Source organism: Squalius cephalus (assembly GCF_949319135.1).
Source record: "Squalius cephalus genome assembly, chromosome: 5".
Lineage (NCBI taxonomy): Eukaryota > Metazoa > Chordata > Actinopteri > Cypriniformes > Leuciscidae > Squalius > Squalius cephalus.
In genome coordinates, this window is record NC_137126.1 from 34,481,983 (window position 1) to 34,506,332 (window position 24,350).

At 38.7% G+C, this 24,350-nt stretch overlaps 1 protein-coding gene and 1 pseudogene across 5 annotated transcripts in view; both read right to left on the minus strand.

Moving 5' to 3' along the window:
- Positions 1-6,377, minus strand: part of nsmfb (NMDA receptor synaptonuclear signaling and neuronal migration factor b) — a 33,594-nt gene extending 27,217 nt beyond the window's left edge. For all 4 annotated transcript variants that reach the window (XM_079872066.1, XM_079872067.1, XM_079872065.1 and 1 more), the window contains exon 1: positions 5,980-6,377. In XM_079872066.1, the coding sequence (XP_079728192.1) occupies positions 5,980-6,013 (34 nt within the window). In that variant the 5' untranslated portion in view covers positions 6,014-6,377. The remainder of the gene's footprint in view (positions 1-5,979) is intronic.
- A 6,833-nt stretch (positions 6,378-13,210) lies between these two features.
- Positions 13,211-13,997, minus strand: LOC307159138 (atypical chemokine receptor 2-like; annotated as a pseudogene). Its single transcript has one exon. The product of its transcript is annotated as an atypical chemokine receptor 2-like (transcript).
- Between the last annotated feature and the right edge of the window lie 10,353 nt (positions 13,998-24,350).

The window sequence follows — 24,350 nt, forward strand, 5'->3', positions numbered from 1 at the left end:
GACCTTTGTGCCTGAACAGCCAAATATGAACAATGCAATAGATTACATAATACAATTCAGATTATAATATGAATGAACAATGTAAAAAATGAAGTGAACTAAACTCTTGTTGAGTATTTTGCATGAACTCAAATTTTCTAATTTTCCTCACTGCTAAAAAAAAATATTCGGTTAAAGCGACCTCAGGTCGGAAAGATGAGTTTGTTATAAAGAAGGAAAAGGGAAACAGCTTTATGAGTAGAACCATGTGTTCTCAGCAATAAAAGGATTCAAAGAACTCAAATCTTTCTCTCATTTAACCATTCAACCAACCTTTATGCAATGTTTTCATTGTGTGTGTGTGTGTGTGTGTGTGTGTGTGTGTGTGTGTGTGTGGTTAGGCCTCTGAAAATGGCTTCCACAATGCTGAAGTCCATTGAAAAAAATAAAAATAAATGGATGCATTTGCACTCCCGATGGCCCTTAGAATCAGCATAGATGATTTATACAAATCATTAATACATTCGAAGAGCTGCCAGATTCCATTATCAAATTCATCACTCCACCTTTTAAGCATTGGAAAGGTTTAGACAGTATTCCCCCCTCCTGTGTGGCCCTGCGAGAACACTACTAATGCAGCCTAATCGCTCGCATATGCTGGGGGGAGTACACCAACTAGCAAGCACAACTGAAAAATAGCACCCAACCCGTTTCACTCACCTTGTTTTTAATTTAGTTCCCAACTAATGATGCATTCCCAGTTCCCACACAAATGTTTCTGCTGCACAAGCTCAATAAATATGTAGATTCTAACATGCATAAATAGACCCTTTGAATCTCACCTCCATCCCTGCACTTTGAGAAACGTACATGCTACACAAATGCACACAGATGAACGCTGTGAACTGACAAGCACCTCAACAAGCATAATCAGCACGCTATGGGCAAATTGTGCAGTCTCTGCATCTCTCTAGAGATGCTGGGAAATGCTGTTGGAGTAGCCATGCTTTACTGTAACGACAGTTTGAATAATTCAATACTAGCCACTAGCCAGCATGTGCATCTCTCTCTCTCCTCACTCAACAAACTCTTCTAACAGATGGGAAGAGTGAAGCAGAGTGCAATTGTCCAATCCCTTTCTCATCATTCTTCTCACTGTCTCACTCCACAGTGCCTGGAGTAGGTACAAGCTAAATGTTTTAAAGTGTGATGGGCCAATCAAAAAAACACTTAAGGGCAGAGGTGGACTAGAACTAAAAGAGAGCAGCGGACCTATGCCGACTCATCGAAACCCACAGTGTTTGTGTTATGATTGTACTGACATGGTTAACTTGAAATGTACTGAATGATGGTCCTAAAATAACACGTTTAGCTTCTAGTCGGTGAGGAGTGGTGTGTGTGCAGGCAGATAGCAGGAGAAATGGGATGGGACGTTTGACGGAAGACGAGGAAGTACAGTGCAGAGGGCTGCTCGGAAAAAAAGTTCCCCGCTAGGACACAAATCATTTTCAAAAAGACTGGAAGGCAGAACTCAGAGCGGAAGCATCCCGTAAAACTGCTGTGAATGTGCGATAGATAAGTGTAGTGAGTGTCTGAGGGCAGTACGCCAGGATCCAAAGCTTAAACGGGCTGGCCTAGTGGAAATTTTTCTCCCTACAAATCTTTGTATATTTACAGCTTATAAAAATTTGGTTTTGACAACCAATGTCATGAGAAATCAGGTCTTGCCTCAACATCAGGTCTCCATCAACTATTAGTTAATAGTTTTACCAAGTCCAGTAGTACACACAAACAACATTAAAGGGTTAGTTCACCCAAAAATGTAATTTCTGTCATTAATTACTCTCATGTCGTTCCAAACCTTTAAGACCTTAGTTCATCTTTGGAACACAAATGAAGATATTTTTGATGAAAGAAAGGTAGTAAAGACAAAAGTTTAACACTAACATAATTACGCATTTGTACTTAACCTAATAATCTTGAATGTAGTGTATAAACTAAGCTATCGGACTAATCGTGTATCTTTATGCTATGAAAGTGTGCAAGGCAAGCTCACTAAAAGTAAACAGACATTAATTGTTGTTATTATATCATAACATGATTTTGTAGGAATTATAATCAGGTGATAGGAGTACCCATTAAGAGTTCTTTGAGCCAAAGGGACAGCTTGTGGCCCTAACAGAGATCTGATTTCTCTTGACACCGACCCACAAGTCAACTGGTGCACTGGAAAAAGTCCAACTCTCTATGATCAGTCGATTCCTGTAAGAGGGTTGAAGAGGACAAACTGAGAACACATGCCTGTAATAGACAAGGACGGATTATGGTCCAGCTACGTTGGGCAATAGTCGATATGTAATGAGTCTAAATAACAAGAAATTGCATTGCAAAAATGAGAACTAAAACTGCAGTTGTGAGAATAAACATGCTGTCTGTGAAATACACCGCAAAATGGATGCCCCACAACCAATATTCAACATTATATCTGCAAGGTGTTCAAAATTAACTCAAGGTGCTAAGGATGAGCCAGGATAACTTTCCTCAATTCTTCATTTATTTTATTATATATACACATTCAACTGGCACATATTCAAAAGTTCATTTATATGAATTTTACATTGGCAGTGGCTTGTTTCCAAGTGTCAGGCCACCATGGGCCTCCTGGCTGGAGGTCCCTGACAGTCAGAGGCCCCCAGCACTGGCCCCATTGGCTTGTATTATAATCTATCCTGTTAAAGATTCAAGGAGTGAGGCAGGGAAAGTGATACCTCACCCCACACATTCATTGCTGAACCGTTGAACCTCAAAACTGCCAGCTTGTCCACTCTGTGATTAATTTGTGCCTCTTTGAAATCCGACTGTTCTACATTAATACCTTCTGCCTAAGTGCGAGGCACAAGCAATTACCTTATTAGTGTGAGGATAGTTTACTGTTCTTTTTTAATTCAAAAATCTCCGATTCAAAACAACAAAAGCTGCTCAGTTGGAGAGAATTAAATTATGAATAATAAATATTGAGAAGCAGTAAGAGAGGGCCAAATCACTCACAAACATATTTCTCCTCTCTCTTTCGCACACAGTCTAGCCTTCGTCTCATGTCAGTTTGTCTGAGGGTGTAGTAGTGTTTTCATCTGGGAGCATCTCTCATGTTTTCAGTCATGTGACAGTAAAGGGGGAAAGGGAGGAAGCAATGAGGGAATGCAGAGAGAAGTGTTTTAACCAGCAGAAGCTTTAACCAGGACTGCTAGACGAAAGCCCCGTGGTGCTCCAGGAGAAGAGGCGGATGACTAGTGATTCAGAAGAACAACATGAAGATACAAGCAGATGTAAAAACAATAACTGCCCAATGTGGACACAAATACACATTGACATTTAGATTGAATGCATGAGGCTATAAGTGCATGAAGGCAGCATGGGAAAAGGAGAGTTGAGATAGCACACACTGGAGCTGTTTTCATGCGTCTGTTCACGCACAGAGCCAGATATGAGTGCTTTTGCCCTGGGTGACTTCAGCGGACCGCTTTGGTGATCTACGCTAATTTACTGTAGCAAAAAGCAAGTACAATTTGTTCTTGAGTGCCTCAGACGCATTATCCAGAACACCCATGTGTGACATGACCTCTTTCTCTCACATTGTTTTCTAGTCCTCCTTGTTTGCTTATAATGAACCTACAAATCTTGTGTTCTCTTTGCCCATTTAATTTCTTAGTGTACTGTTCATATCCTCATCTCACACTGTCCTCACTGCCAGCTAAGAGTTTTTGTCATTGACAGCTACAATTTATGTAAGCTTGCAGTGTGAACTAAACACTGAGTCATATTCGTCTCTGAAAATGCTAAACATCTGCCATTGGCATGCAGCTTTTAAAATCTCTTCATTAGAAATTCATTAACACTTAATGAGCAGGTTTCTAAATTAGTCACATAGCAAACATTGAGGTTCCAAATGGCAATCGACCAAAATGTCCCAGCTGATCCATTCCAATTTTTCGAGACCTTTCAGAACTCTATCTGCAGTACAAAAAGGCCATTTATTGGAACTAAGCTGCAAAAAGGGGTCGTTCTGAAAGCTTTGGTGCGCAACTTTACATACGTAGTCAGTAAAATAGGAGGAGAATGGAGGATTTTGTTACTCCTATCCACAAAAAGAGGAAGATATTGCGCATTATTCCAGATGGTACAACTAACAAGCAAGATTCCAAAAAATCTCCACGTTAGTAAAGAATGACTGAATTTTCTTTAAGTCCCTAATTCAATCAGTCTGACCTTCACAGATTGTGCTGCACATTTCATTGAATGTTTCACCAAAAACAATGTAAGGCAGTCTTTCTAGAGAGACAGATATTAAAGGACGAGACAGGAAACCACCATGTGTCCCAGCCTAACCCAAAGCATCGTCACACACATATAAACATATGAGTTTTCATATAATCTGGGCCTCCCTCCAGTACGACTACAGGTGGTCTCAAACTCTAATTAGACATTTACATGTCAGCCTGTGAGACTATGGGGAGGCTTATAGATCTATTCACTGCATAACTCTAATTGGCATTGGGCTGTCATTTCAGCGTGATTCTTTTATTCTCTGTCACTGGATGCGGGAGATATTTTAAAGAGCTGAAAAAAATGTGTGATTCCTAAAGTCATAAGTCATCTATCATCTATCCATCTCACAAGAAATACAGTGGTCAAGTAGCCATCAAGCTCCCCTAAGGCCTGCATAGTGCAGTTCAGTGTACAGAATATCCAAACAGTCTGTAAATGCATCTTACACATCCATAATCCATCTTAGAAAACTCTAACAAGGTTGCAGCAGCAGCAGAAAGAGGGAAGACACTCACTGAAAATGATCACTCTTCCCTCCCGTCCAGAATCTGTTTCTCTGTTACAATGCATACAATGCATACAGAAGTGCTGTTTGGCTGAGATATTAAAATTCTGAAACTGTCAAGCATCACCCCACTAAACAGATGAATTAAAGGAGGAAGATGAATACAGCAAAATATCACACTGTCACTGTAATGCAGATGTTATGAGTCTCAAGGGTAGGTCAGAAGTTTGGTGACAGCTGATTGGGGAAAACAGTTATGGTGAATATGGTTGTTAATGGTCATTTGAGTGGGTAAAATGAATAAGTGACTGATAAATTTACTTTCAAAGGTGCATAATGATGTTGGTTGAGTCTAAGGGCCCAAGCACTACACAAAACTATATGAATATTCTAGCCAAGTAACAAGCAAAAGAGACAAACAGGTCAATTTAGAACAAAAAAATCTCAGGCTTGTCTCAGTACGGTAGGCCTAATCACACCTGACTTCATGACGTCTGTGATTGAGAATGACGAAGTGACTGGCGGATCTGTGTCATGGTGGAACATCAGCCTTATATTTGCGCTGTTACGCAAACAAAAACCAAACTGACAATTTAAATAAAACCGTATTGAAATATTTAAAATATCGGAAATAAAAAACAAATAATAATAATAATAATACAATCTTGAATAAAAAAAAATATATATATATATATATATAAACACCAGGCTACTGTAAATTGATGGATTCTGAAAAGAGCTTTAATATGTTTAGCATCATCGGCACCCGAAATTAACGTTACAGCAACAATCCTTAAACAACAGCAAAAACAACAATAAGTCTTAGGCTATAAATAATAACAATAAATGACAATGTCACACTGATGTCATCAGCTCAAAAGTAAATAACTACATTTCCGATAGTTTCTAATTAAAAAAGCCATGAAAAATAATTTTAGTCAAACGTAATATTTTGATACAAAGTTACCACGCCAGTAACAAAGTAGTGACAGCTCTGTCACTGATGTATTTCTGACCAATTGTATCTGTGTTTTACAGTCGTCAAAAACAAGAAAACAAGTGTTACGATATGAGGTGTGATGAGACGTTATAGTTTTGAGAAGAAGCACATGATCCACCTCCTCCATGAGACGCGTTGCTCGCGCGCCTGTGATGCTGCAGAGACTCACCTAACTTTTGCGGCAACAGAAGAAATCGCATCATTCCTTACATTCTTCTTGGACACGGCAGTTCCCATGCTGTAGTGAAACGACCAGTGTGTAAAAACAGCTCATTCCACTCGTCACATCTGAAATGGAGGAAAGTAATGCTCAATGGAAACAAATCATCCGCAGAGTGGAGGATACGATCGCCTCCTCTCTTCTCCTTGATTCAAACTGCTGCTCAGGGTCTCTGTCAGACGTTCCGTTTGTTCCTCATGTTTAGGAACGCGACGTCCAGCTGAATTTCACAACGTGAAGTTTATGGTGTCTTGTTAACGGAGTTTGAGTTAGTACAGCAATGTGGAGAGTGAACTGCCAGTACGCTAGAATGTGCTCGTGCGCGCCACTCACTTACAAACATTCTCTCTCTCTCTCTCTCTCTCTCTCTCTCTCTCTCTCTCTGATCCAGATAAAACGCGTGACGGAAACTAGTGCCATATAAGGGAGAAAGTGGCTCAGCTTGTCCTTTGGCGTCAGATTAAAAGTGGACAAAAAGAATGAAGCACTTTTTTGTCTCCAAAAGCAATTGAAAATTTCCACCAGCAGCCTATTTTGCCTACATGTTGACCCCAATAGCGAGGCGTGTTGTCTCACAGGAAGCCATTATGCGCTTTTCAGAAGAATTTAGACAGCCAGCAGATTGCGATTGTAAATAATAGAATGTCATAAATTAAAACAACATTTAAAACACATGCACAACAACAACTAGAGCTCTATTTACAGAACATAATTTTTTATACTTCTGTCTGAATGTAGGCTACACTAATTATATAAAACTATACTGTGAGTACACCATATTTATACAATTGAACTAGATCTTTACATTTATTTCCATTCTAAGGGATGAAAACTGATATAAAAGATTTGTCTTAAAAGATCATGTAGCTCCCTCTAGTGGACAGCATTAATATCACAGCCTTAATCTTTCAATTGAAATTAATTAAATGTAAATTGATAATTAAAGCTACAAACCATATCCACTCAAGAGCAGTTAGTGGTTTTCTCTTTTTCTTTTGATGTTTGATTAACATTAAGGACACAGACAACAGTGAGTATTAGGCTGCTGTCACTTTAAGAACTTCCAATTGTTTATCTTCACTTAAGACCTAACTGGTTGTGTTTATGTCAATATACTGTCCAAGACGGTTCTTTTTCACAGTTTGTTGTGCTATAAAAAAAAAGCTATAAAAACATAAATCAGTTACTGCGCTGTTTCTCATTCGCTTTAACGTGTCAAACACTTAAATGGATATTTCACCGCTGGAAAGATGAATGTGTATTTAAACTGGGTCATTTTTGTAGTAGAAATATGAAATTATTTTAGAAGTTGAAGTGCCTTCTAGACTGAGAAAAGCCAGAAAATGTATTTTTGGCTATTGTGGATGAAAGATAACTCCCAGAATGCACTACTCACAGAATGCACTTGCTTCACTGCCCTACGAGGCCACTCCCAAGCCACGCCTACCGGTTACAGAGGGCAGTATCGAAAGAAATTATACAACTAGGCTACTAGTTGACTGAAAAACTAAAAAGACGCCGTTTTATCGTGAGATCCCACCCCCTATGGGCGGGCTGAAAACATGCGGAACTAGCTCCTACTCCTGGCTGTAGTCTCTTGCATCTGGCCAAAAAAGCCTCCGATGACGCAAAATGACGATTTTTGCGTCATCTGAGGTTTTTTTCCAGACACACAATACAGAAATCTCTCGTCTCAGGGGGACATGAGGGAGGGAGTCACGGTCATTCGAAGCTTAATGCTAATCGGTGAAGTATCCCTTTAAGACTGGCAAGAGCAGCCTCTAAATCCTCAGTTCTCATCCTGCTGGATCTGTCTGCTGCCTTTGACACAGTTCTAAAAAGTTCAATCCTAAAAATGAAGGGCATCTCGGGAACCGCACTACAATGAGTCTCACCTCTCAGGTAGGTTCTTCAGGGTGTCGTGGAGGGGTGAGTTGAGGTGTCTAAGACCCAACATCTAGCTACTGGGGTGCCTCAGGGCTCAGTGCTTGGACCACTTCACTTCTGACATCACTAGGATCTGTGATTCAGAAACATGGCTTTTCCTATCACTGCTACGTTGATGACACACAACTCAACCTCTCATTCCAGCCTGATGATCCGACGGTTGCTGCTCGCATCTCAACCTGCCTGACAGACATTTCTGGCTGGATGAAGGACCACCACCTTCAACTAAACCTTGCAAAGACAGAGTTGCTTGTGGTCCCGGCCAACCCAACACTACACCACTTCTCCATTCAGCTAGGTTCGTCATCCATACCTCCATCAAGGTCAGCCAGGAACCTTGGAGTTGTGATTGATGATCAGTTGAACTTTACAGACCACATTGCTAGAACTGCCCGGTCCTGCAGATTTGCCTTATACAACATTAGGAGGATCAGGCCCTTCCTATCAGAACATGCTACACAACTCCTTGTCCAAGCGCTTGTTCTATCCAGACTGGACTTTTGTAATGCTCTCCTGGCAGGTCTTCCAGCTTGCACTGTCAAACCTCTGCAACTGATTCAAAATGCTGCAGCTAGAGTGGTCTTTAATGAGCCGAAGAGAGCACACGTCACTCCTCTCGTCAAAAAATTGCACTGGTTGCCAGTTGCCGCTCGCATCAAATTCAAGTCACTGACTTTTGCCTACAGAACAACCAATGGCTCTGCTCCCTTTTACCTAAACTCATTACTTCAGACTTATGTGCCATCCAGAAGCTTTCACTCTGCAAGTGAGCCCCGTCTTGTGGTGCCATCTCAAAGAGGCACAAAATCTCTTTCTCTGACCTTTTTCTGTTCTGTTCCTGATCCATCCTGGTGGAATGACCTGCCCAACTCAACCAGACCTGCTGAGTCCGTAGCCATTTTCAAGAAACGGCTGAAGACACATCTTTTTTGGCAGCACTTGATCCATTAATACTAACACTTTCTCTTCTATTCTATATCTATTTATTTAAAAAAAAAAAAAGTACTGCATTAGATTAAACTGGGAAGAGTCATAGCACTTGCATTATTGTTGTCCTGTTGTTAGTTTAACTGCTTCTATTGTTCTCATTTGTAAGTCGCTTTGGATAAAAGCGTCTGCTAAATGAATAAATGTAATGTAATGTAATTTATTGCTTACAAAACTTTGCATATCAGTTCAAGACTGGTATGATATGATCTCGGTGCACATGCTAATTTGTTAATTCTTTGTTTTGTTGATCAGGTGGCTGTGAAATTTTCAGTGAAGACGCCAGATAAATGCTTTATATCAAAGTGGTGAGTAGTCTGCGCTGTCTATGTTATTGCTTCTCAGTCACTGTTTTCAATTTATTCTGTAACATCTTGTATTCATGTTAACATCACAGACTACAAATGAGTTTTCAGAAGGCAAATTGTTTGATTTATGGTCCAAGTCAAACCACCTCCATCTAACTGCATATTTTGTTTCTTTTAGCCTGGTTATGCCAAAAGCCTCCCCTTGGAGATCGGCCTGACAGTGATTGCCAATAAGGGCCTCAGATAATTCAAATGCTGGACTGGCAGGACGACACAGACCACTGCATCATGGTCATGGAGCGGCCCTTGCCTGGCACTGACATGTTTAGTTTTGTGGAGCTCCGCGGAGGAAGGGGGGACAGCACAACATGTTATGTGGTGTCTTCCATCGGGACATCAAACTGGAGAACCTGCTGGTGAACCAGGACACCGTGGAGGTTAAATTGATTGACTTCGGGTGTGGTGCGCTCATAAAGAAATCAGCCTTCAAAGTCTTCAATGGTATGTGTTATGGACCACTTTGTTAATTTGCTCACAGAAACTCATCCTATATATAGCCAACATTCTGTGGAAATGTATTAAACATCAGTCAACATCTCTTTCCTCTAGGCAAAGAAGGTTACTCTCCACCAGATGTAGAATACAACGGCAAGTACCACGCAAAGCTGACGTCAGTGTGGTCACTATAGGGACCGTCCTGTTCGTAATGGTGTGCGGAGGTTATCCCACAGCCGACGACCTGTTCATGATCTATGCCAACATCTGGACCAGTCCTAGTCTGTCACAAGGTGAGATCTTCATCAGTAAACAAAGAAGGACAATTTGAATTCTAAATCATACAAAAAATACCAATAGTTTCAAAGAGAGCAGGTGTAAAATATAAGCTAATAATCAGACATCTCTCTTGACTTTTTGGGCTTGTCTGCACCCTCAACCACAGAAGAGACTTGTTCTGGAGAAGATGCATCTTCATGACTGGTTTAAGGTACTGAGTCTAAGATTAGCTAAATGTTGGTTTTTTTCCATTTTGTTGTTTTTGTTTTAGTTTGCTCATCAGTCATATAATTATAAACTTGTTGCTAAGTCAAATTTCCTCAAAATGCATTCATTTAGACAAATAACACTGATTTATGTTTTTGTTTCAGGTGATGGAGTAAGACATGGAGAACATCAGCAAACAACTCCTGTCATGGCCACCCTGTTGTTCTGTCTTCAGTCAGCTTTGTCTCTGGCGGGCTGAAATAAGTGCTGTTTACATCCTTCCACATGGGCCATAGCGTTTTGTGGGGCCAGCAAATCCTGGTAGCATCTGGAGCCTTGACTTGAAGCAGCAATATTTGAGTCTGGCAGCATTGCTTGTTTTGGGATCTGTAAATAATAGTTATTTGTATATAATAGTTATTTGTATATAATATATCATTTATATATATATATATATATATATATATATATATATATATATATATATATATATATATATATATATATATATATATATATATATATATATATATATATATATATATATATTAGGACATTTTGTAAGAAAATTTGTAAGAAAATATTTAAGAAAATTGTTAGAAAATGTATAATACATTTATATTTCTATTGCACTGTTGCACTGTTAGAGTTTCATAGTATATTGCCCTGCTAGACACCCTTGAGACTCCCGCAAAAGTCATTTCTATTTCTTCTTGACCCACTACGACCCCAGAGCTTCCTGCCATAAACTCAGGCCAAACATCTTTCATCAGTGGTCTCTCACACTTCAAAATTAATACAATTAATAAACAGATCCGAGATATTTAAAAACTACATAGACACTGTTAATGTGTTCACCTTGAGATCAACAGCCCAAAATTTGGCATGTTTTCTCAGACTGTCCTGTTGTTCATGTGTACCAAGTTTCGTGAAGTCTGGACTTTACATTCACAAGAAATACGCCAATTAGTAATTATGGACCACACCCAAAAAATATATTGGCCTACATCTCCACAACCATTAAATGAATCAAAAAATTATAACTTCTTACTGTAAATACTGAACTTTTGCGTGCCTACATTTAAGAGCCACATAGTACAAGGAATTGGTCTTGGTGACAGAAGCTTCCACAGTAAAGACAGAATGACAGGACAAGACACAGATAATAAAAATAGAATAAGTGAATAAAAAATACACAATATACAAAGTAGACAACAATGTATGCACAGATATGTTATATCCAAATACAAGAAACTGTAAATAAGAGGTATGGTGTGCTGAATGAATATAAGTATAGTGTTTTGTGTTGCACATGTTTATTGGGGGCATTTAAATGTTCATAAGACGGCCTGAGGAAAGAAACGTCTCGTGTGCCTGGCTGTTCTGGTGCTCAGTGCTGTCTAGCGCCGACCGGACAACAACAGTTCAAAGAGAAAGTGGCCAATGTGAGGGGTTCAGAGTGATTTTTGCCAGCCCTTTTACTCACTCTGGATAAGTACAGTGCTTGGATAGTGGGGAGGGGTGTACCAATGATTCACTCAACAATCTGGACTATCCGCTATAGTCTTCTGAGGTCTGATGTTGGTAGATGAGCTGAACCAGACTGTTATAGAAGTGCAGAGGACAGACTCAATGACAGCAGAACTGGATCAGCAGCTCCCGTGGCATGTTTTATTAATCATATCACAACTGTAAAAAACTGTGTCTTTATATAGATTTTATAATATATTATCTTGATAAAAGACTAATAAAATTGTCTCTTCATTTTAAATGGACATCAATATATTAAGTCATGTCATGTCAACTTGAAAATAATGTTTTACTGGGGTCTATAAAAGTTAAATAAACATTTATTGATCTAGCATTTAACAGATTTACGTAGGCCTATAGCAATTATAGATCAGTAAAATAGAGCCCAATGTACTGTGCTATGAAAGCCATATTTTTATTTACACATTGCATTGTATTTTATGGTTAAAGAAAATGTCTGTAAACTTGCCGGATAATGTCTTTGCAGAAAAATAGCATTACCTTTTCTGTTTACAGTATAGAGCAAAAGTACAATGCTGAAACGAGTAATAGAACAATATCATTTGAGATAAATAGAAAATTGTATTTTATTGTTTTCAAGTGTTTGAAAACCAGCATACACAACCACACCTAGTGAAAACACAAGTGTGTGTGTGTGTGTGTGTGTGTGTGTGTGCGTGTGCGTGCGTGTGTGTGTGTGTGTATATGTGTGTGATTAAATTTTATGAAATTATTAAATATTCATTTGTGGGGAAAGTTGAGGTCCCACAGATAAAGATAAATCACAGAGGAGAAAAGGGAAAATCACAAACTATTAGGAGACTGTTGTACAACCACAAAGTACAGAGGCTTTCATTTAGTCATTAATAAAATAAAACAGATAAAAAAATTATCAGAAGGAAAAAGGTTTTTGTTGGCATCCTTCATCCTCTTTGTCGAGGGGTTGAAGTTCCTTAAATGTGTGTTCCTTGTTCAACTAAAGTTATTTCTCTTTAAAAGCGGTTGTCAGTATAGAGCAAGTGTCAGCCTCAACATTAGAACATTTCTTCAAGGGCAGATGAAAGCTTACTAAAACCTTTACTTTCAAAGACAAAGCCAAGACAAATAGCAGAAGATATTCTTGGTTGGCTTCCACAGTCCTGTTACAGAAATACTTTATTAGTTGTTAATTGTTATATTTTTGTAAACTATTCAGGTTACAAGTTCTGGAAGCATATACGGTATATTATGAAAACTTTTATAATGCACTTTCCTTTGCACAAGCGAACATGAATATTAGACAGAGAATAACATAAAAAATGTACATTTAGTAACACATGAATAAAGATTTCCTGCTTACTCAGTTTCATTCTGATATTGTTGTGGCTGGTCTGAATAAATACTTCTGGATTGCAGCGCTCGAGCAGAAAAGGCGTAAAGAAAGGGGTTCACGCAACTGTTGATAAAGAAAGAGCCCCGGTAACATTGTGGCTGGCCTCCGATTTCCATGACACCATTAAAACAATGTTGTTGATCATACAGGGGATGCTGAATATGAGGAAGGCCACTACGATTCTGACGGCTAGTTTCGTCAGCCTGTGGCTGCTGAAGGAAGCTGACTGACTTATCCGTTGGTGAAGTCGAAGTTAGAAGCACAACGGGCTGAAGAGCGGCACAATATACAAGAGTCTCGACAAGTAAGACAGCTATTTTTTCTTGAAGATTCCTATAATCACAGTGTAGAAGCCCGTTCTTCTTCCGCTCAACACTTCGGTCATAAAGATCTTCAAAAATACAAAGCTCCACTTGATATCCATATCCCAAAAATCAGCCCCTTTTGACCCTTCCCTCCAAGCTTCGCCCATCACTGAGTATACAGCACTTGCAGGTACCTTTGCACACTCAACAAGGTGACAGAAAGCACACTACTGTAGAGGCTCCAGTACACTACATAGGAAAATAACTTACATAGACCTCTGCCAAAAACCCAGCCACTCAGAAGGGCATAGATCCACACAGGCAGAAAAATCAGACTCCGTAGATCCGAGACAGCCAGACTCAGCATTCGTTTTGGGGTGAAGCTGTCCTCTAAATGAATTTGGTGAGCATGACCATCACCGCTAGATTACCTGGTACACCCAACGCAAAGCACAATCCCAGAACAGTGCTGGACGTTAGCACATTCACTGAGGTTCGGGCAAACAGAGAGCCATTCGAAATGTTCTGGTACTGCATGTTCACCTGCCAATTGCTGATGTGAATATAAAGTCTGACATGTGCCCATGCATTAGGTGAGGATATAGACTCAGGAAGTGAATTCACCCAGGGAGCAATTGTGGGTTAGATGCCTTGCACCTCAGTCATTTGATGCCAGTATTGAGAATCGAACCCACAACCTTCATGTTACCAGTCTGACTCTCTATACATTAGACCACAATTGAATGTGAGTAAACGAGCATTCAAATGTATGAAGAAAAAATAGTGCAGTTGAAAATGATTTACAAACTTTTTTTAAACGGTCAGTCAGTCATATAAGGCTGTGCATGAATGTGGTGTTTGTTGTGGTGTGATTAGCATTTCTGTCTTCCTTCAACATCTGTTAATGTTAATGCATTATAGTAATGTGTGTTTATAAGCTGATTTGCCACATTTCTTAAATATGCATCAGCTCTGTTCGCATTTTAGTAGTGGTTAATGCATGCCTGACTGACCTCACGCACAGATGAGCACATTTCCCCTGGCAAGCAGTTAGTAGGCTATGTGCATGCACCCCCACACTCTCTGGAAATATCATTTCTACCAGAAAATGCAAGAAACTAGAGATGCACGACACATCAGGTCCATAGAGGCCATTATTAGTGCTTAGTGTTGCTGGTTAATACAGAAAACTGGGGACTATCTATCTTTATGATATACAGTATTTTTATATATATACTCTATTGGCTGCTACCGAAATTAAAAAATAATTATTGGGTTATCATTATAATATGTGGCCATTTGTGAGTGTTTATATTTAAAATAACGTATAAGCTAGTAAATTTATAATTATGCAGTTCCCCTTCAGTGGTGCTCATGCATTTTCCGCTTTTGCTCTGTGTCACTGTTGTGTGAATATAATTTTTTATAACATACTTTTTCAAGAAATATTGTATACATTTTCAGACATGAGTCAGCGCGGGTTCAAGTCTCTTTACCGGCAGGAAATGTAGGTAGGGGGAGTGAATGAACCGTTCTCGTTTCCCGCCACAACTGAGTTGCCCTTGAGCAAGGCACCTAACCCCCAATCGCTCCCTGGGCGCTGCAGCAAAAATGGCTGCCCACTGCTCTTTGGCTACACGTCACATCACTTTTTTTAAGAACTGCTCATTTTAACTGCTTGTTTTCATTTTTCATTTCCCTCAACCTAATGCTAGCCTTGTTCTTAAACGGCACACAGTTTTATAATTCCGACGCTGTGGACAAAACGGTAGGGAATTAAATTCTGAACCTCTGGATGGGTTCTGCTTTGAGGTCAGTGCACTGTTAAGATATATTCTCACCCCCCCCCCCCCCCCTTTGTGTTTCCTATATTGTGCATGTAGTCTATACATCATGCTAATAGAGCCGTCCAGAGGGATGATGCTGTGATCTGATAGTTCCCTATAGCACACAGAGAGCTGAAACCAAATGCAAGAGAGCAACGTTCATCACCTTCCCTATAGCAGTACTGACTTATTTATCATCTCCGCTGATTTCATTCATACATGTGCGAGAAAGGAATTTTCCAAGGCGGCAACTAACCACTTCACTTTCGCTGATGCTGAGACATGATTGCTGCAGAAATAACTGTAGTGGATATCATGTATGTTTTACAGTCAGTATGTTTTAATTAAATTGCATGCGGTATGCATGATGCATAGAGTTTTTAAACAGGTCCCATAAAACAAAAAAATAAATAATAGCTTAAAATAACTAATTAATTGATGTTTTGTTGGAAGGAAACCAGCTCAAGTTTCATGAATGAAATGCTGTATATATGTGGTACTTTGTGAGTTGTTTTTCACCCACATTATTGCGTTTTGTTTTAGTTTGTGTGTGTGTGTGTGTGTGTTTAAGTGATCAAGTTATTAATAATACAGATTTAATCCACAATTGAGGGATTGGTGCATAAAATGTTTGTATGATGCCAGTGATTGGTAGGTACATTTTTATTTTATTTATTTTATTATTTACCAGTTACCAGCTAGCCAAAAACATTAGTAAACAATACCTGAAGCCCAACATTTCTGAAAATATGAAAATATATTACTGAATATTTTATTTTGACATATTTTTGAAAACAAAAGCAGTCTAAGGAAAGTTCGCCAATGTTAGACTTCATACTCCACTTGACTTTAACTTGCAGGCTATACTGGTCTTGCTTAACAACCTCCAGAAAGGCAAGCGGGCATATTCCGATTACTCATGCGGTTTGTTGGGACAGAGTAATGAGATTTTGTTTTGGAAATGAGACAATTTCAAATTGAGCCCTTTGTTTCAGCAAACATTATATTCAATGCAGCAGGACGCAACAAAACACACACAGCATGAAAGAGACACAGTAAACAAGCAGAATAAATTGGTGCCTGAGAGATGAGGTGTGGTTAGATTTCTCTGCAATAATGGAAAATTAATTTTCACTGTGCCAGAGATGTCTCTGGTTTACAGTTTGCTGAATTGATATGGGTAGAATCCAGAGATAACTTAGTTATAATATGAGACCTGTTCCTAAATCAGATTATGGTGCACACTTGTCTAATTTCATCAACAGAATGGAGTGTGACTTTTACCATGACCTTCAAGGGCAGAGCATATACACTGCAGGAGACTTTCAGATGCAATATATCTTGGCATGTCAACTTAAACACTTTCTTATTGAGCAAACAATTGATTGATATGCACGTCAATAACCATTTGAAGGGTGATCTGTTTGTTGGCATGACCATAATGATTGCTCTCAAGTGATTGGCCGGTGAGAAGCACGAGGCAGGGTAAGGCAGAGGACGAGTGGAACATATATAAAGACATGTGATGGAAAGTGGCCAGACAAGAAGTAAACAGATGGATATGGAATGGAAAGAGGTGAAGGGAGACTGATGAGACAGGTGGAAGATGAATGAGGATAGAATAAGGGAGTGGGCAGCAAATAATGAGTAGCCTGTTAATTGGATTGGTGGTACAGTTAATTGAATCAGCCTTCTGTCATGTTGTTGAGATACTGACAGATCGATGTCAGCATACATGTAGTATATGTCAAAGGTTTGGACACACCTGACTGAATATTGCTCATGATCTTCAGGTCCTTTTGTACTAAAGGCTTATCCTTAAATGCTTGAAATTAGCTTGTAGACAAATTTCAAGTTTTTTTACAAATCTATTTTGTTTTACGTTGATGAGAGAGTGACGAAAAAGAACCCAGGAAACTCATTCAGTTCTGTTTAAAAAGTATCCCAGACCGCATTGATTACTCGCATGTGAAGATGGTTGAGAAGATGCCTGTAGACAACATATGACTACTTTAGTTTTTCAGCTACTTTACAATACACACAACATTGATTTATCTGTATTTCATAGGCTATGTAATCATTGTGGTTTGCTATTGCTGTGATTGAATTTTGAGTAAGCACGTCATCAGAGAAGAGTTGTCGTTGCGAGACTCTGGAGAAGTTATTTTAATTAAAGATTACAAGGGAACCCAAATTAAGAAAAATAATAATTAGTAGGGGTGTAACGATACGCGTATTCGTATCGAACCGTTCGGTACGAGGCTTTCGGTTCGGTTTTCGAAAAAAAATTAAATCAAGGAAATTTCTCTGGCATTTCTTTCTTTTTGCTGTATCAAAAACGTACCGAACCGTACCGAACCGAACCATGACACAAGTGTATCGTATCGAACCGAACCGTGAATTTTGTGAACCGTTACACTCCTAATAATTAGGTGTACAGATAAATCATTTATAATATATACCCCAATATTACATTTTTAAAAAATCCTTGAAATTTTGTTTTCATGCCGACTTTAAACATTCAGAATAATTTTTTCCTATTTGGTCTACTAGCTCTTACTAGTATGTTTTAACACACCGAGTGTATGCTTGACATTTACTAAGAACTTGCATTTAGATAGAAAAAACATTAATCTCAATGAGGGTGACTAAATACAGTTTTTCTCGATTACTTGAATTTTTAAACACGTTTCTTGAAACTATGCCTTGTATTCTCAAAACAGTAAACACAAATCCATAACTTCTCACCAAGTTCCCCAAACATCCTATTTTCAGGTCAAAATGAAGCTCTACACTCAAAACCATTCACTCTTGCTGAAAAACCTAACTTTGCCCTCAGACAGGACACACAAGCCCTCAAAATCACACACACACTACAACATAGTCTAACACACTGGTGCAATAAATTCAAAACAACATTTCCAAAACTGGTAAGTTATGTTGCTTGTGGTTCCCTCCCCTCACAAACCTTTTCACATGATGAACACAACCAATGGATACATTGGCACATTTTTATTCATTCATGTAGGCTACTACACAGTACAACACACACACAAAAAAACAAAAAACAATATTTTTTTCCTGTTTTACTCTTCTTCCTCTTTTTTTAACTCTCTCCTCTAATTTTTTTTTTTATATTTACTTAAGATGTGTGTGACCATTATATGACAGTAAAAGAGCACACACAAACCTAATATGGAATTGTATTGGAATGGTAAAGAGTGTTGGGACGTGACAGGAGGGCCTCCACTCAAGGATACAATATGATGGACACGTCTAAGAATGTTCCACATATGGTTGAAATACCATCATTGGCCTAGAAAGATAACATTCTGGGAGTCAAGACTATGAAGGATGAAGGATGCCCTCCCTTCACTGTCACACTCTGCAGCCACTCTGTGTGACTGTACGACTGCTGGCCTTTTCTTGCAAGAAAATAAACCTCATCAAAGACTATTGGAAATGTTTCTCTTATTCAGTGATAGAATTTTGTTTGCCACCACACCTGAAGGTTCTCGAGGCGACAGTAAAGCGACTCAATTTGGCCTTACTCGTAGCCCAGCCTCCCTCATAGTCATACCATTGATAAAGACATGGGCAACTAGACTGGCTTGAATTTCATCTGAGACTGCTTGTCTTCTTGCCCTTGCCCTTCCTCCTCCTCATTCTTATCCCTCTTCCTTCATGTCTTTCTGGATCCATTGTTCCAAAACTCAATAAACTGATTTGGGCCCTTCTATTGAAGGATCTGATTGATATGTGTTAAATTTTGACTCTTAGTATTTCCACTTGGGTAATTGTGTGCTAACTGAACTGAAGCTGTGCTGACTTGAGTGAACAATATTGAATGCTAGTTCTTTCTAAATGACAACATCTAGACAATGAGAAATGAAGGGATTTGTGTGTATAGAGTAGGGACGGCGAAAACTAAAAATTTTCTTGACCGACCACCGAGCCTCATTAGCCGGTTGAAACCGGTTAACCGATTAGTTTAAAATATGCTACGCTATTTGAAATAACAGCCATTTCGAGCCGCGCCTGCAATTTCGCAACTCTGTCGCATCTCTCTGCCGCTCTGCCTCCCGCTCACGTCACTTTTTTTAAATCCCCTACAACGCGAAACATGAGTCCCGCAAACGCGGCACCGGGGAGCTTGTATGTAATCGGAGGACAAATGGCTCCTTAGTTTCTAAATGGTTTGGGTACAAGGTGATCGCGTTGAAAATAAAGGCGTTTGTCTAGCGTTAGAAGCTCATTTAAGAAAATGACAGCTCCGAAGAGACGCTGCTTTAGTTTGAGGTAGTGCTAACAATAATAAAGAAAGATGATGATCGTCATCACCTTACATCATAGATGATGTGCTACTACTGTATTTAAGCACTGTATCACACAAGTTGCAACTTACATCTGTGTCATTCTTTTTGGTGAAATGGTCCCACACACCCTACTTTTCTTTGCACGCTTCATCCTGTCGTCTGCCCTGGCTCTAACCTCGAGTGTTTTAGCCTGTAGCCTTTACTTTTCGCAAACCTTGTGAGCGCGCGAACCCAAACGCTGTGACCTCGCGGCAAATGTTTTTATTGGTTTATTAAGTACAAACAGGCGAGTTATGAAAAATTGAGTGTGAGGGATTTGTTCACTTCACACAAAAAGATCTTGGAATGAGATGGCTAACTGTAGTAATGTTTAGTCCACTGTCTATAATAGCCTAATTTAGAGATCACTTTTTTTTTTTTTAACCGACTTCCCACAACTTTGATCGGTTAACGTTGATACGGTCAACCATCGGTCAAACGGTCATCGGTTAACATCCCTAGTGTAGAGTTTTGCAGTGACAGTTCAACAAATCTGACTCATGTGTCAAAACAGGGAATAGTGTTTATAGTTTAGGGAAATGGGTGTGCTTTTTGATAAATGGCATTGAAATTTTAGTTCAAAAGCATGGTTATAGTGTTTAAGCAATTGAGAAAAACTGTAAAACACCATAATTGACAAAAAAAAAACAGACAGCACTAAACTGAACTCTAAACACTACTCTAAAAACTACAACATTTATTAGTTACATATAGAACAACTATTTGCACTGCATATATGTTTCCTTTTTTGCCTATCTATATTAAATGGTCACAGTTATTTTACTGTTGGTGTAGAAAAGCAAAAAAAGAAAAAAGATTGACTTCAGACAAACAGCCTTATCAAGTACCATCAGAGAGTGCTTGAGGGATGTGCCTCATCACAGTCCTAATATCCACCACAGCAAATCAAATCATCTAGAACATTTTTCAATCAACAGTAAACAAGAACCTCATTTTATCTCCCCAAGATCATGTTAAAAATATCCTCACTCCAGTTTTCACACTCTTTCAGTCGTGACGTGACACGCTTGATCTCATCAGTTTCCTCTGAGTCATCAAACAGAAATCCCATGGTAGCTGATTGACCTAAATATCTCCAGGAGACTGGCAGAATAACAGGTGAGGGAGTAAAAAAGCCATATGAATGAGATTAAAGCTAGCCGGCAGGGTCTCGGACCATACGGCCATCTTGGCTGTTTCATTTGGCCTGTGGACCAGGTGGTTATGAGAAGGCAGAGCTGAAATTGAAACGTCTTGTGCACTCAACAAGATTGTGTTTAGAAGTTTTTCTGAAGGAGCAAATATATACATGTTATAGTATAACCAATACCAGGGGCCTATACCATGAAGCCGGTTTAGGTGGCTAGTCAGGTATGTTTCAGTTTAGTTTGCGCCAACCCTGGGTTTTAGGCACCATGAAAGTGGTTTGGCTTTTAGCAGTGTTCATCGCCATAGTAACTTGCGGTCCACGGCTAACCTGGTCCGGCCCGGGGCAGATTATGTTCCAGGTAAGAGGTTGCAAACCCAAACTTAGACCAATCAGCTGTACTTAGACCAATCAGCTGTGAGCAAAGTGATACATCTGATGCGATAAAGTCACTCCACCTGTTTCTACTCCAAATTAAAGGTAACTTTTTTATAGACAAAATTGTCTGGCTTTTAGTAGCATGATGCTTATATAATAACTTTTAGAATAATAATTTTGTATGATATAGATATTATTTATGTAATTATTATACCCTTAATCGATCACACATGTACAATTTTAGTTTATTAATTATTATTACGCACTGTTTAAATGAATAAATATACAAAGGTAATATAAATACACTTTAGAATCAATAGATAAAGCTATAAAATGACTACATGTGAGCTTAAAAGTTCAATTCTCTCTATACTAACTGTATAAATTAACTTCACAACTTTTACTTGCACTGATATAACAAGACTTTTTAAGTTGTCCTCTTTCATAGACAGCTATTTTCTGCTTGTGTAAATTTGCTTAAATTCTTAATATTTTTCAATCTCGTAATATTCAGCAGAGAAGTGAATCGCGCTGCTTCTCTCACGGGAAATAAATCGCAGTTTCACTTATTCTCAGCATGTGATTGGCTGTTCGCTACTGATGTCACACTTAAAGGTCCCGTTCTATGTGATCCCATGTTTCAAACTTTAGTTAGTGTGTAATGTTGTTGTTAGAGTATAAATAATATCTGTAAAATTATAAAGCTCAAAGTTCAATGCCAAGCGAGATATTTTATTTAACAGAAGTTGACTACAACGAACGGCTGGATTGGACTACACCCCTCTACTTCCTTCATTAATGATGTCACTAGAACCGTAACCTCCGCCCACAGGAACACAGGCGTATTGATGGCGAAATGTCAACAGATGTGGTTGATGTTTATCTATAATCGGATACCGCAAAAGTTTAATTCGAAGTTGTTAGTTTGCTCTGTCCATTTCACCACGGACTGTTTTTCTAACCTGGAATAATATCAAGCAGACTTCTCTCAGCGTTTCATACAGTACTGACGAAGGGGACTATTTCAACTATATTCCAGCAAGCGGTAAGTAGTGATTTAATATGGAAGTAGCGATCACTCTTCACATCGTTCGTTTCTCTTAGTAGGATGAAAATAATCTTACTTAAACTGTGATTAATATACAGAAAGCGATCAAAGAACAATCCCTTTCCAATCGCCCAAGCTGCTGTCGGTGACACAGCGCGAGTTTATCTGGACTCTTGCCAAAACTCGTTATGAAATAAATGACGCTGTTACACTGCACAACGAAGCTCTTACTGTATTTATATACCTCATGTTTGCATTGGTGAAATCATTAGTGAGAGTGCAGAAACTGCGTTGCAATGATAAGATCTTTTTACACGCGATCAACAGGCTGTCATCTGCTCAGTGCTCATAACTGCAACCTTTTATGTGATGGGAATAGATCTAAATACTTAAAAAACTTCTCACGATTCGTTAATCCAGATAGCTGTAATAGTAAAAACGTATAATAGCTGTAATAGTAAAAGTTTTCCAGATAGTTCCACATGTAATGCCAGATATTTCATATGCAAGCATGTCAGCCAATCACAGCAGAGGGCGTTTACACTGAAGTCTCACAGCAGACACGCCCCTTCAAACAGAGTGTTCAAACCAGGGAATGAAACTGTTCAAAGCAAAAACGCTTTCTGTGTGAACCAGCCTGTAGAACATAGTGCTCTGTAGCTTTAAATCCAAGCAGACTCAAGTTGTTAAAGCTTGCTTCTACGCATGCACAAGTAAATGTCTGAATAGAACACATGAATATGAGTATAACTATGAGTATATGACATTAAAACATACAAGACAAAGAATAAATGGATCAATGCAAGAATAATATTTGAAAGGATTTATCATAGAAATAATCATAAAATACAAATTTTTTTCTTCTTATACAGCACATTGAACAAGATTTCATCTTTAACATGAATGAATAATTTGTACTTGTATACTTTAGGTTGCATTTGTTTGGTTCTTTGTCCAATCTCAAACAATTTATTTTTATTTTTAAATATATAAAAACTAAATATAAATGTGTTCACAAAATGAAAACTAATTTAAGAATGCAAAATAATAATAACCTTGGCTGTTACACCACTAGCAACCCAGCAAGCTATAGCCATCATTTCACAGTCTCGGTAAACCATTGACCTGATATACGAGTAACCCACTTTATAGCCAAAATAACCTTGAATTTGGTTACATGTCATTTTTGCCATTGTATGATATTCCATCACGTAAGCTGTAATGAAAGATCCATTGAATGCAAGTTTGGATAACCCAAATGCAGTTTATTCAAATAATCAGCAGTCATGGCATGGCATGGCATGGCATGGCATGGCATGGCATGGCATGGCATGGCATGGCATGGCATGGCATTCTAAATTTCAACATAAGCAGTAAACTAACCAAACAGTGCTTTACAGGTAACAATACTTGACCAAGACACATGGCAAACATGAGGGCTTAAATACATAGACTTGACAAGACGAGGGACACCTGTGCACAATCAAGACAATAATGATGACAAGGGGAGCACATGGCAGGATCACATGACTTATAAAGGAAATGAAACATGAACATTGCACAAAACAAAACCTATCCATGACATAAGCAAAGTCAACAGGGATTATAAGGTGTTTGGTTTCATTTCTTTGACATGTTCTATGCGTAGCCTGTGTCTATTCTTGGGCTATGGTTAGGGCCAGGTACAACACAAATTTGACCTTGTTTTAGCCTAGACATCAGGGCTGTGTTTGGACGGCTATTTTAAGTCTTTTAAACGCAAAATTGCTCGCTGGGAAACTTCAGTATTCATATTTAAAATCTGCTCCGCACACAAAGCTACTGAATGGCTAGAAGATTTGGATTATTAGGCTACACAATAAGTAGCACAATTAATGTTCACTGAAATTAAAAGTTATGTAATGTAATGTCTAATAAATAAGTCATATGAACCACATTTAAATAATTTTGATGGTGCTTTTGTGTCCTTTTTGAAGCTTTAAAACTTCATACATTCATTCATTCATTAAACTTTAGTGTTTCTTGAAAGAATGTGGATGAGAAAATGATGACAGAATTTTGAGTTTTGAGTTCCTTTCTTTTTAGAGGACAAGCAGACCATCTGCATGTGGTGAAAACTGTGAGAAAGGACCACAT